The 14,064-nt window shown below is 34.3% G+C and overlaps 2 protein-coding genes across 2 annotated transcripts; one reads left to right on the top strand and one right to left on the bottom strand.

Moving 5' to 3' along the window:
* Positions 1–838: 838 nt before the first annotated feature.
* Positions 839–1,318, top strand: LOC124943450 (nuclear transcription factor Y subunit B-5-like). Its single transcript, XM_047483952.1, has one exon. The coding sequence runs from the start codon at positions 839–841 to the stop codon at positions 1,316–1,318; it is 480 nt and encodes a 159-aa protein (XP_047339908.1).
* Positions 1,319–4,199: 2,881 nt separating this feature from the next.
* On the bottom strand, positions 4,200–13,763 carry LOC124942349 (pre-mRNA-splicing factor ATP-dependent RNA helicase DEAH7). Its single transcript, XM_047482829.1, has 18 exons — positions 13,592–13,763; positions 12,721–12,977; positions 12,481–12,627; positions 12,138–12,341; positions 11,668–11,744; positions 10,710–11,052; positions 10,336–10,506; positions 10,094–10,230; positions 9,591–9,685; positions 9,066–9,174; positions 8,736–8,913; positions 8,368–8,597; positions 8,107–8,286; positions 7,353–7,424; positions 7,080–7,256; positions 6,902–6,963; positions 6,568–6,720; positions 4,200–5,971 (listed from the first exon to the last, which is right to left on the bottom strand). Exons 2-18 carry the CDS (start codon positions 12,728–12,730, stop codon positions 4,372–4,374), a joined length of 3,945 nt encoding a protein of 1,314 aa, XP_047338785.1. The 5' UTR covers positions 12,731–12,977; positions 13,592–13,763; the 3' UTR covers positions 4,200–4,371.
* Between the last annotated feature and the right edge of the window lie 301 nt (positions 13,764–14,064).

Below are 14,064 nucleotides of genomic sequence, written 5' to 3'. Positions count from 1 at the left end.
ATATGTGTTATGGTAATATTATCTCATTTAAATTAATACTTTAATGAGGTTAAAAATGTTTTTAAACAAATATGAATATATATATATATATATATATATATATATATATATATATATATTTTGTTGAAATGTAAATTCAATTCGAATTTGAGTATTTTTAGTAATGATCTTGTTTAATTCGAAGAAAAATAATACCAAAATAGATTTCACGTGGTCTTGAGCCCAACCCTTTCAACACATCGGGATGAGATGAATCACAAAAATAAATGTGTTTAATTAAATGTAAAAAATCATGTAAACATCGTTCATTCATGAATTTAATAAGGAGAATTTGAATAATCTTTCGCACGTAATAGTCTCTCAAAATAAACCCTCAAGAATGACCATGAATTGAATAGGAAAGTTGCATGCAAATTGAATGAAAACTATTGTTCATGAGATTCATTATTTTTATTTTTGACAAAATAGTAACGAATCCATTTAACAAATAAGAAAAATTATTTTGAATAGTGCCAAAATAGAATGAAAAGAAACAAAATTAATAAATTTGAGCTTTTTTTTTTCATCTAATTAACTAAAACAAAATTTTCACTCAAAATTTATCTTAAATATTTCACTTTTCATAAAACAATAAAAAAATTAAGTAAATATTTCTTTTTATCATGACACCATCACATGCCATATATGTTGCATAACATACATGTAAACATGACATATATGTACATGTTAATGTATGTATGTATATAATATATATTTAAATATAAAGGGAGGTTTGACTAAGAGCAGGCTTTGGGTAAGATCAAGTTCATTCATTCCTTCCTCCCTCCCTCCTCCCACTATGGCTGATAACATAGGAGATAGATCTTCAAATAACGATGGATACATCAAAGAACAAGACAGGTTACTTCCAATAGCAAACGTTGGTCGAATCATGAAGCAAATCCTTCCCGCAAATGCAAAAATCTCAAAGGAATCTAAAGAAACTATGCAAGAATGTGTGTCCGAGTTCATAAGCTTTGTCACGAGCGAAGCATCTGATAAGTGCAAGAAAGAGAGGAGAAAGACAGTTAATGGGGACGACGTCTGTTGGGCTCTTGGTGTTCTTGGTTTTGACGATTACTCGGGTCCATTAAAAATGTACTTGGATAGATATAGAGCATTGGAAGGAGATAGATCTTCTAATCAAGAAAAGATCAACAGTACTAGTGAAGACAAGGATGAACCATCTAATTCTTCATATGGAGAAGCATCTTCTTTCGCCAAAAGGTCTAAAACGGTACAAAATAGTAATACCCATAGTACTTCAAGGCCATTTTAGTGTATTATTGTAGGAGATATTAGAAATTACAAAAGATTCTTGATCTTGATTGTTATAGTAATGGATATTAATATGTGTTCTTGCTTCCTTTTTTTTTTTTATATATATTATATGTGGGTATTTTCAGCTAAACTGATGTTGTAGTTATTTGTGATTCTATGAATGATCTAATCAAAGGATATTTTAATTAAGTAACTTGTGATTCTATGAATGATCTAATCAAAGGATATTTTAAGTAAATTGTGGGTAATTTATAAGATTAGGGTTTCCTTGTTTTTGCCTCAAAATCCTGTACAAAAGTTAAAGTTGCAATGTATTCTCTCACTAGCTAGGTTAATTGATCGATTTCAATAAACCATGTCAAGTTTGAGCTAGCTTTTCAATGGTACACTATTGGCTGCTTTTCCCATAATAGATTGCAATTGGCTCAAGAAATTTGTTGTCTTTTGTATCAATGAAATTGCAGATTTAATTAGGTCATTATTAATGGTGATCTTTATAACTTAATTGTTTGTACTTCTTGTCATCTTCCAATTGCATGTTATCTTGAGACAAATGGTTAATTAGTTATTTATGTTCCATTTGGAGTAGTGCATGCTTCAAAGTTAGGTTTTCTGGTTAAGTGGAAGGAAAGAAGAATTATCTAGTGCATCTATTTTTTTTTTGTTTGACAACTCACGAGGCCTTGATTATAATTCTGCTTTCATTTTCCTGTTGGATTTTACATATGGGTTTTTGAGTATTATTATTTTATGTTTGAGATGTATGTTCAAAGAACTCATCCTCCAAACTAACTTCATATTCTTTTAAAAACCTTTCCATTGGAGAATTGAGTTGTTTTTTGAATGTTTTCGGAGCATTGTATACCCTTTCCTTTGCTCATGTTCTCGTACTAACTTATGTCATGACCTGTATTGCATTGTTTTCATCAATTTAATGAGAGTGTATGACAGTTGAAGTATCAAAATGTTTACCCTTTGCATTGTATTTATAACTTTATTTTTCCCTGTATACATGATTCATGCTCCGGTATTTCCCATGTTATATTTAACCATATAAACGTTTTTGAAATCCGATGGATAAAGGATGCATGTTAGATGTATATATACCTTGGAAAAAAATGATAAAGGACTATGGTTGTTTAATGGATAAAGGACTAGGACTATGGACCTTATCTCAATTATGATTGAGCTTATGCATTTTTTAATTAATGGGGTTTTGTCAAATAAAGTACCATTTCTTACCTATTTATTCTATATTATTTTCACATAAACTCCCCTCGCATGTAAGATAAGTATTCTTTTTGTGAAAAAATTTCTGTAACTATTATAGATAATATAGAGTATCTATCTAAATCCCATCTATAATAACATAACTACTAATTATATACTATTATACTAAATATCATTGGCCATACAGTCGTCAATCTAGTTGTTGTCGCATCAACCTAGGCCACTCCATTCGGAATTGCCACTTTCGAAAAAGTGGCTCTAACCGTGAATCATACTTTGATGGAATTAAATTGCAGCATGAACACCATCGCGAAAAGGCATATGCAAACCATATTTAGATTTGTGGGAACCATCCTTTAAAATTGAGTTCATAGATAAGCATCGGTTGAGAAAGTACATTTGAAAGATTATATTGGATGTTAGAAGAATCTTTAAATAAAGAATCCTCTCAAGTTATATCTTTGTTACCGCTTGACCTAAGCATGAAAACAAGTCTCGGGAGTGTGAGTATGGATGTCTCGAATGCCGAATGTTAGGGTGAGACTAGAGATGAAGTGGCGGATGTGATTGAGGAAACCACAAACTTGACAATAAGTACAACTTTATACATGCCATTTGTTTCCATCAGCTTATAAATTCTTCGTCGATGGACCTAAGTTAAAAAATGTTGAATGAGAAATCACAAATGTAGACAAAGACTTGGATGATACTATATGTCTACTAAAATGCAAAAAGATGGTCTTCTATCATCTATCATGTCCATGAATATTTTCACAAAACTCCTAAATAGGGACATAAAAACTCTTGAGGATGAATAAGACATCATGAAGGTTGAACACAAATTGAGATAAAAAAAATTCAAACAAAAGAACAAAGTATAAAGGAAGCTTCAAAACAAAGGTTAATTATAAGTCTAACATAGCTAAAGTCTCAAAACCTTATAAAGAAAAGAATATCCAAATCTATTCTGACTTAAACTGTTCGAGAATCTCGATTTCATGGACTGGTATTTTATTAAAAGAAGATAAAGATTACAGCCTTTATGATGTTTTTATTTTATTTTATAGATTTTGTTGTTTTGTTTTAAGTAATTTGATGCTTAAAATTTAGTACCAATTTAATTTAGTATATAGAATTATTGGATAATAGTTAAATCTTTCAACAAATGTGACATAAGAACAAAAACATAAAGAACAAAAATGAAAGTTTGCTTTCTTTTATCATTTTGTAATTTATTCATCAAGTCATTTGGTTAGAATTTGCTCAAACCTCACATTTACTCCAATTTTTCTTCCAGTATAACTATGCAATGCCAATTTTCATCTCACTCTATATCATATTTCGATATATAAAGTCAACTTTAATGGAATATTTCATAACCAAACAATGTTGAAATTCTTGCTCATATTAACACTAACTCCATTCAATATATTCTCAAATAAATTCACAAACTCATAACTAGAATATGTATCACAATAAAACCTATTTTACCCCGCCAAGTTAAATTATTTAAAAACAAGCCAAGTAGAATGAATAAAAAGAACATATAGAAGAAATTCAACTTTTACACTCTTTCTTATATGTTTAAAATATGAAATAAACACAAGTAAAATGTTGAAATTCGTGTTTTTACCAAGGAAAGATGTGAAGAAACAAAGGACATTATTCCTTTCCATATGAAGTTACAATTTTGGTTTATGCTGCAACTTGGCACAGATTACAGAACAGAAGAATACATCATAATAATAATACACAATTTCTTTGCCTTGATTTTGCATGCATACATTCGTGAACTAAACTTTGTTATTTCATAAGAAAAATTCACAATCCAAATTTCTTAGGCCTCAAGTAAGTTGAAGAACCTTGCTTCAAACCAGGCATAGAAACCCTCTGCTGTTGCTTTTCCCTCTTCGCCTTCTCCTTCTCCATCCCCTTCCTCTCTTCCTCAACTTGAACCTTCCTCAAATTCTCCATCTCCTCTTCCATGGCAGTTTTCTCCTCTTTCTGCTTCTTCTTATGCTCCAACATCGAAGTATCCGAATCCTTAACCGAGAAAAACATTGGCCCTTGCTCTGCCAGCCAATGAGCCTCAACCGCGGTTGCACACTGCATATACTCCTTCGTAGTCAATATCAACTCGTGGTAAACAACGTAATCAGGCGTATAACCCAGCCCGTAAAGCGCACTGCTCGGATGCAAATGGCAAGGCATCCCATTCCGGCAGTTAACGTATTCCCCGACACCTTTAAGCCTGGCCGCGTTATGAAAGTAAGCCGAACATATCGCTTTCCTCACGATATCCCAATCGGGCCCACACGAAGTTAACGGGATTTTCAATGTTTTTAGAATGTCCAGAAGTTGGGACCTCACTTCCCTAGCTTTACGTAAACCTTTCACGTGAAGATAATGGTCATTACACCAATCTCCTCTGTATTGATTCGATTTCCATTGTTGGTAAACGTTTAGCAACGTTAAGTGGTCTGATTCCGGGACAAAGAACTTTTCCCTAGCAGCGTCGCTCTCTTCGGCTCGGTCTTTTGGTCGGAAGAAAACCGATGGGACCGAAAGCATGGAAACCACGGTTAGAACCTCGTTTAAGCATTCGAGTTGTTCGCCCATCAATAGCATTTTCGCTAGCGGTGGATCTAACGGGAACTCAACCATTTTCCATCCAAGATCGGTTAGTCCTCCGACATTATTAAGTGCGGCTAGAACCCATAACTGGTACATCGAGTTGAGAATATTCTCTTGAGGAGGGGGATCCATGAAGTCGAAATCTAATAGATTTTCAATCTTCAACGATTTTAGAAGTAAAACGACATTCCCAAGATTTGTTCTTTGAATCTCGGGAACAGGACTAGGCAACATCTCGTTTAGATACGCGTTTTCTGTGTAGAGACGATAGCAAGTCCCAGGACCTGTTCTACCTGCACGACCAGCTCGTTGATCAGCTGCAGCTTTGCTTATCGGGAAGACTTGTAGTGCGTCCATTCCCATTCGGGGATTGTAAACCTTCATTTTTCCGTAACCTGTATCAATTACGTAATAGATACCGTCTACGGTTAGTGATGTTTCGGCAATGTTGGTTGCAACTATGCATTTTCGAGCTCCTTCTTCAGCTTTTTCGAAGATTTTTGCTTGTAAGTCGGCTGGGAGTTGGGAATAGATGGGGAGTATGAGTAGTTTTGGGACATCTTGTTTGGATGATGAAGCCAGCTGTTCCATTCGCTCTGTGAGGGCGTAACAGGTTGCTTCAATCTCATCTTGGCCTGTCATGAATATGAGTATGTCTCCAGCGGGGCTGGTAATGTGTATGGTCATGACTTGTTTTACTGCCGCTTCGACGTAATCTTCGCATGGTGTTTTACTGTATAAGGTGTTTACGGGGAATGTTCTTCCTGGGATGTGAAAAATTGGGACGCTGCATCAAGAAACACAAGTAGTCATGAAAAGAAGATTAGCAGTACAAGAAACTTTGTACTTGTAGTCTATCTTTTATTTTTGTAATAAAGAAAAATATTTAGGTTGGATAATTGCTTCATTTGAAAAAATGAAGGTGGACCATGATCTTACTTTTGAAACAGCTATTTTTTTTTAAAAGTAATACGCTTTACCAATTCAGTGTAGCTCTTTGGATGTTTGATGTAGGTTTTTTTTGATAAAAAAGTCCGATTATTTGAAAACTTTATTTTGATGAAAATCGGATTATATGGGTTAAATTTTATAAAAATTAAAGGCTAATATAATATTTAAGTTGATGATTCGATTAATGATATCAGGATAAAGAGTTATTTAGATTAAATCCAAATAACAGAAGACATCCTTGTGAGACACTAATGCAAACTTTATATCTGTAGCTGGGTTAGATCAAGAGCTTCATTTAAGAAATATATTTGATAGAAAAGTACAGTTAAATTTGAAGTTGGATCACAAGTTTAACCAGAAAATAACCTAAGATGGATTTGAATTTTTATCTAGCTCAAAGAAAACTCATACCAAAAGGGGGAATACACATACCTTCCAAAGAAATTTGAGAACTTCTGAGCATTTAGTGTTGCAGATGTGACAATAAGCTTAAAATCCCGACGCCTTGCGACGACTTTCTTCAGAATGCCAAAGAGGACATCTGTGTTTAGCGACCTCTCATGTGCTTCATCCATCACAACAACACTGTGTGTGTGTATATATATATATAAAATCAAGCTGGTCAATATTCAGATACAAATGCAAAGAGATTCTGAAACATATGATATTAATTTTTTTTTATTATAAATAATAATAAAGAAGTATCTTCTCCTTTGCAAACAGGCATGTGAAAAGTTTAATTAACAGGGGAAAAGGAGGCTTTTACCTATACTTGTCGAGATCGGAATCTTTCAAAGTCTCTCGGAGGAGAACCCCATCAGTCATGTACTGTACGCAAGACAAAGAAATAAAATAAAAATCAAAAGATGAGCACAAAAAAATTTCTATCAATGTAAAAAACTCATATTCATTGCAAATTTAGGAATCATCAACCAATTAATTACCTTGATCACAGTGTTTGGACCAGTCACATCCTCAAATCTAATGGCATATCCAACTAGATTACCCAGTTCAGTCTCCATCTCTTCACTGACTCGCTTGGCAACACTCATAGCAGCTACACGCCTAGGTTGAGTGCAACCAACAATTCCATAGTTTGTGTAACCATCTTCATGCAGATACTGTCAAGTATATTGATCCATTTGTCAGTCAGGTCACATGTGAATATTGAACTTACCAAAAACGGAAAAAGAAAAAGAGACTACTACTAGACAAACCTGGGTAAGCTGGGTTGTCTTTCCGGATCCTGTTTCACCAACAACAACGGCCACCTGATTCTCACGGATCACCTACGCCCAAGTAAGAGATAAGAGTAAAGTCAAAAGGTGCAAAGAGAATACAAAACACAAAAGATCCATAAATTCTTACACCAAATAGTGATAACTAGCTGCTTTATATTCATGTTGTAAGATGCTCCTATTTCATTACCCAGAATAAGAACAATTTCCCTTCTCCACTACATATTATGCATTTTCTAGCCTAATTGTAGTATCCACGGCCATGCTAGCCACAAGATTACGAGGGAGTAGGCTAGCACAACAACCAACTACCATCACCTCCAACCTCAATCTGGTGCTTTCATTGAGAATCGAACTTGAGACCTCAGGGTAGTAAGTACATTAGTTCAAGCCTTTTGCCAATGAGCTACACGGGTGGGGTACAAAATACTCATTTTATTCTTTATAATATTTTAAAATATTAAATACTAAAGTGATTTTGGTCATTCGATCCAAGTAAACTACTTCCACATCAAACAGGATTTTTTTGATCAAAAAAATATCAAAAGATATCAATGCAAATAGCTAACAGTATAAGATATGGCTTCCAGAAAATTCTACCAATTCAGGATACCTATTAAATATGGTATAAAAAGTTTATATGCAAAGATTAAACATAAATAAATAGGGAAAGGGATCATTGGGAAAAAGTCCTTAAACATGAAGCTAAACAAAAGGAAGGCAAAAGTCAAACCTGTAATAACTCATCTCGAACAGAAAATATAGGAAGGTATTGCCGCTGTTGAGAAAGAGTTTTTGACTTAGCAAAATCGCTCACAGCTTCAACCCCCTTTTTCAAATGCTGAGCGAATTTGGCTTCTTCCTTGAAATCCACTTCACCTTCTTCACCTACTACAGCAGTATCTGCATCAACCTGTAAAATGGTAAACACACTATTTAGGCCTCAGAGATCCCTACAAAATTGTCCTCTTTAACGCATTCAATTATACTTTACCTGGTCTGCTGTCTTCTCAACACCAAGTATGTCACCTAGTTTTGACCCAGCAAGCTCCCAAAAGCGCTGCCGAGATTTATTCATACTTTGCTTCTCACGTATCTCTCGGACAAGAGTTGAACCTTTTCTAGAAATTATTGCCATGTCTGAAGTGGGATCTTTAATTGGCATTATTGGCTCTGCTTGCTTGGTGAATACAATCCTCCCATCCAGAAAAGGGGGCTTTGTATCTGTTTCAGGAAGACATTTTTAAACAGTTACATGGGAGTATGAAGGAAAAAAGTGTAAATAAGTTACAGTTACATTTTTATTCAAACAATACAAGATTTCAACAATAGATTGAGAAAAAACTCCATTTCGTCCCATACCATGTACAAGTAGAATTACTTTCTTTTCTTCTTCATTGTCAAATTCTGTCTGCACTTCAGTTCCTCTAACAGCACCAGATCTCAAAAGTTGTCTATCCTCCCACTGAGCGTTGTCAGCAGTTAGCTGTGATAGCTTCTTGCTCTGCGCTAGACTCATATTTGTTCCATCTCTTCTAACCTATGCATTTAAAAGCACTCAATTTTGAGAAATATCATAAGAGAACTAACTCAGGTTAAAATATCAGCATATTTAGTGTAAAGACTAAAAAAACCTGAAAGACATTTCAAAGATCAACAAAAGGATGAGATCAGAAATCCATTAACATTTACCAGTCGTTTAGCCAGCTCAGCCTCCTTTTTCTGGAAAGAAGACTCATCGCCCAGAAAAACAGACGAGGTATCTGCATCAAATGTGGTATTACCTTCTTCTCTATCATACCTAAGCAGAAGTCAGAAGTATGTTATTGATGCGGTTCCAAAAAATAGAGATAAGTAAACAAGAAAAGTCCTTAGAAAGAGCTAAGATGTGAAAAAAGATTCTCAAAAAAGCAGAGAAGAAGTCCTTAGGAGAAGATTCGTTCCATAATTCATCTTTAACATAAGACAACAAATAACCCCTAATAACCACTATAAGTACTAACTACGTATACAATAGCATTAATAGTATTTACTATCCTAATGCACATCAAATATGAGTTATATATCCATTATAATATCAAGACTTATACATGCAAAAGCAAGAAAAATCACCTAACTACACTACAACAATCGTAAATATAATTTTTAATCCACCTTTTACAAAATCGGCAACAAATATCATATACAATTATTAAAATTATAAAAGTAATTAGTTACCATGCACGATCAGAATTGTACTCCATCTCAAGCCTCATACTCTCAGTGATCTCAGCATCAACTTCCACTTCATTGCCTCTTTCAACTTCTCTGTCCTAGATCCAACAAAAGTACATAGCAAACAAATTAGAGAGCAAAAATAAACTAGCCTTATCGCAGTCCAGAAAACAAATAGAAAACTATGCAGGAACTATCAAATGTAAATATGCCTTGACATTGACATAATCTTTGACTCATCATATAGATATAATAAAAGCTAGAAGAAAAAAAAATTACTTCATTTGACATTAGCTTTTATTTTCCTTTTGATAACACTGTATGTGAGAACTTTGTGCCAATTCATGAATAGTGAACTGTTACTAAAAAAACTGGAGATGAATTGATATGCCAAATGATCAAACAATGAATTGTAGGGATTTTATAGATAGAAAGTATGTGAGTATTCAAAATAGCTATGTGAAATGATTCAAAAAAAGAATGATTCAAACTGAGACTGTAAGTACCTCAGACAGATGAGATCTTTCGACAGAAAATGTATGCTTGTGACCCCTTCCAATGGATCGAGAATTAGATGATCTGACAGAGGATCCAGATGCTCGTACAGGAACAGGTGATGGTGATATGGTGTCCCAAGGTGAAGCTGGTCCAGAAAATATTACACAGTTCACTTAATCATAATTAAAAAAATATGTAAAGGAGCCTTCCTAAATTCAGATACCATAGCTAGTTGACTAACTGTCCTTACCAAAATGGGGAGTATTGCCACCCATCCAAGGAGAAACTAATCGTGCATCAGGAGATACCCCAATTAACATTGGAGCTGGTGAAGAATGATGTGACCTGCTTCCATTTGATTGAGTATCCCGATGTGGTGTATCTTCCCATTCCCACCTTCCATCATCCCAATCAGATCTAACTGCAAGATTGAAAATCACGGGACGGTGAAGTGAGCATCAAATAAATATCCAAATAACACAACCATTCTAGTTAATAAAATTGAAACATAAAATAAAGGTAATTAATAAGTAATTGGCTGAATATGGAAGGATTTAAGAAATTAAGTAATAACATCCCAGAAATAGGAAATGGCAATTGGATAGAGAATGAAATGATAAGTACCAGGTGTCCTCCTTGAACCTTCCTCTCTGCTATACTTTCTTGCATGTCCCCAATCTCTCTCATCCCTTCGGTTCCCATGTCTTTCGTCTCTCCTGTCACGATCTCTATCGTCCTTCCTGTCACGATCACTTTTAACCTGATATCTGTCATTACTTCTATCACGAACTCTATCATCCCTCCTTTCCCAATCTTTGTAGTCCCTTCTATCCCAGACTTTCTCATCCCTTCGGTCCCGATCCCGTCGGTCTCTGTGCCTTTCCTCTTCATTACGTATTTGGTCATCTGAATCATCCCTAGGATCCCTGGTTCCAGATGATTTTCGAACTGGTGAAGCTCTAGTCTTCTATAGAAATCAAATTGAGCAATAAGTTAGGCCATCTAAGGGCTCTAAACCTCATCTAAAATTTGCTGAAATAAATAAAATAACTAGTACTTTTAAAAATGGCAAGAAAGCAAATGTGTCATGGAAGTAGCTTGATGAGCAAGAAAAAGATGATCTCTAACACAAGAACTGATTCCTATGTTCATTTAATGAAGTTTCATGTACCAACCATACTGTACTAAGTAAATTTAAGCAAATTGTTGCAGCTTACAGAATCATCATAGCCCTTTTTTCTTAATAAAAATACATAAACATCATAACTAACTATTCATAAAATTCTAAATCATGGCAAGTGTCTTGATTTCTAATTACATGTCACTAAAAAATTCAGGTCAAAGATGGATAATGGAAATTGTATAAGGAATTTTGAAACAAAAAGCTTGGAAAGAAAAACCAGTGACCATTTATGAATCACAATGATGATTTTAGGGAAGACGGTGATGAGGAGGAACATATTTATGAGATGAGCATGGACTTGGAAGATGAGACTGAGGGAGAGAAAGACAACAATGGAGGAACTAAGTATGAAGACCTTGAGGATGAAACATTTCAAAAAAAGGTTGTCTTGGAATTTACCTCAAAAGTGTTGTATGCGTTTGAATTACGGTGGGAAACAGGAGTATCAACAACTTCACTTTCAATGGAAGGACTATCTGCAACATGAATTAATAAAATTGGTCATTGCAGATAGTGGCATGTCAAATATGAAATAAGAGAATATGGGGAGAAGAAACAAGAATTAGCATGAAGGTCTCTTAAAACAATGTACACATAGAACACATCTTTACTCTTATTACCACTATATTCTTTTTCACTTATCCAAGTTCTTGTTCAAACAGACAAGAATAGCCCACCATTTTCATAATATATATTTCAAATAGAAGATTATTTCACACATAGAGGTCTTCCTTTGCACCACAAAACTTAACAGAGGTCCTCATATAGGTAGATTTATTATGAAGCAAACATCAATACCTGCTGTGGATGCACCATTTGTAGATATGAGATTGTTTTGGATAGTGTTATTATGAAGTAAAATTAGATACCTGATATGGATGCTCGCTTTGTAGATTCTCGATATTTCCTTCCAGTAGCATTATGTGCATTACTAGCAATGCTGATATCTGAGATGGTAGATGGAGTGTACTCCTCTTCTTCAGTTGATAATGCCATTGAGGCAACTCTTGGAACCTTGAACACACCATCTACATTGGATCCACTTCGTTTTTCACTCGCAAGGATGTCTAGTCCTGGAATGGAATCAGGCAAAAAGATACAACTCAATGGACAAATTATTGATAATTTTTGTACTTCATACATTTTTTTATCATACAAAGTACAAAAGAGATTGGGAATAGAAAGTGAGGTAAAATATGTAAATGCAAATACCTAGAAGAGATTTCCTTTCAGGAGCTTTGAACATCATCCTATCCTTTCCAGGGATAAATAATCCACCACCTCCTCCTTTCTCTGGCTCTAGCATCATCGTGGTCTTCTCCAAATCAACTGGCTCCATGGTAATTTGTGTTTTAGTTTCTGCATGGACCAGGTAAAGGTATTGTCACAACCTACATGGGAATGCTATGAGATACTAGTAATTACAAGGTGTGGCTTGTGTGTTAGTTTTACCTTCTTCCATACCCTTTCGACTGGCTGTGATTGCTCAATTGGTCAGCCTAAGGTACCCAAGACTTATATTTCAACAGGCAACAAACATGCAATTCAATTCCAGTCTCAGTCAAGAATCATTCTTTTCGTTTGAAATCTTTCATGACAAATCAGTAGTATCAGCACTGCTGTTTGTGCTTGACTTGAATAAATGGGTTCAAGTGTACCTCTGTTGTGACTTGTGTGAAGTCCAGAGCTACCCTAAGCCACTTTTTTCTCTGAAGCAAAAGAAAAATCATAGAAAATAAAGCAACTATGCTAACTATAAGCTGTAAAGCAAATATATACTGGAAAACAAATATGCAAGTATAATAACAAATCATGGTTATAGTGCTTTTTAATTAGCACTGTCAGATTCAATGAAAACAACTTTTCCTAGCATTTTTTGAAGCAAAATCTTCAATCAAATATCATAATCTAACATTACTAAATATTCATTTTCAATTGATATCATAGCCAATCCACTTAATCTATCTTGTGACAGACAATCCATTTTTAAATGTGAAACATACAACAAAACAAACAAGATCAAAATATCTAATTTATCCTAAACAATGTAACTAACCTAATTAAACATTTAAACTAATCAATTAAACAAACTTATTAATAAATAATAAATTGTAACTGTAACTAAATAATTGATTAAACATTTAAACTAATCAATTAACCTAAACCTGCTGAAATTGTAACAAAATCCTCTCATATCATCAGTTCATAAAGTTCTTGAGCAATTAAACAAACATATTGATAAATAATAATGACGGTGTTTGGATTGGTACAATCATATAAAAAATCTAGGCTGAATTTTAGAAGAAAAAGAAAAGGTACTGACCTGGAGACTGGACAATTGGCAGCTCAAAGAAGTAGGAGGAAGCAGAAGGTGGACGACTGGAAGCAACGGTGGTCGGAGCAGGCACCAAGGTATTACCGGAGCCGGGCGGGATTCGTTCTCGGGAGAGAAGGAGAGTCGGAGTAGGGACCGGACAGGAGTTGTGGGGGGCTTTAGTGAGGCTACAAAAAAATAAAAATAAAAAAAGACTTGGGCGGGCCTGATTATAAATACTTGGGCGGGTCTGGGCTGACCATTGGGTTATTTCTTAAACAAAATCTATATGGAGGTTATATAAAAATAATTAATTATTAATAATCTGAAAAAAAATTTCGAATCAAATGATGATTTGATTTGAGATCCGATTTAAATTAATAAAACATAATTAATTAAAAAAAAATTATTTATTTGAAAATGGAATTGCCAATTAATTTTAGAAAAATCAATAAAATATACGTGTACAAAAGTATTTTATA

This window comes from Impatiens glandulifera, chromosome 6 (genome assembly GCF_907164915.1).
Source record: "Impatiens glandulifera chromosome 6, dImpGla2.1, whole genome shotgun sequence".
NCBI lineage: Eukaryota > Viridiplantae > Streptophyta > Magnoliopsida > Ericales > Balsaminaceae > Impatiens > Impatiens glandulifera.
This window is presented reverse-complemented; position numbering and strand designations above follow the sequence as displayed.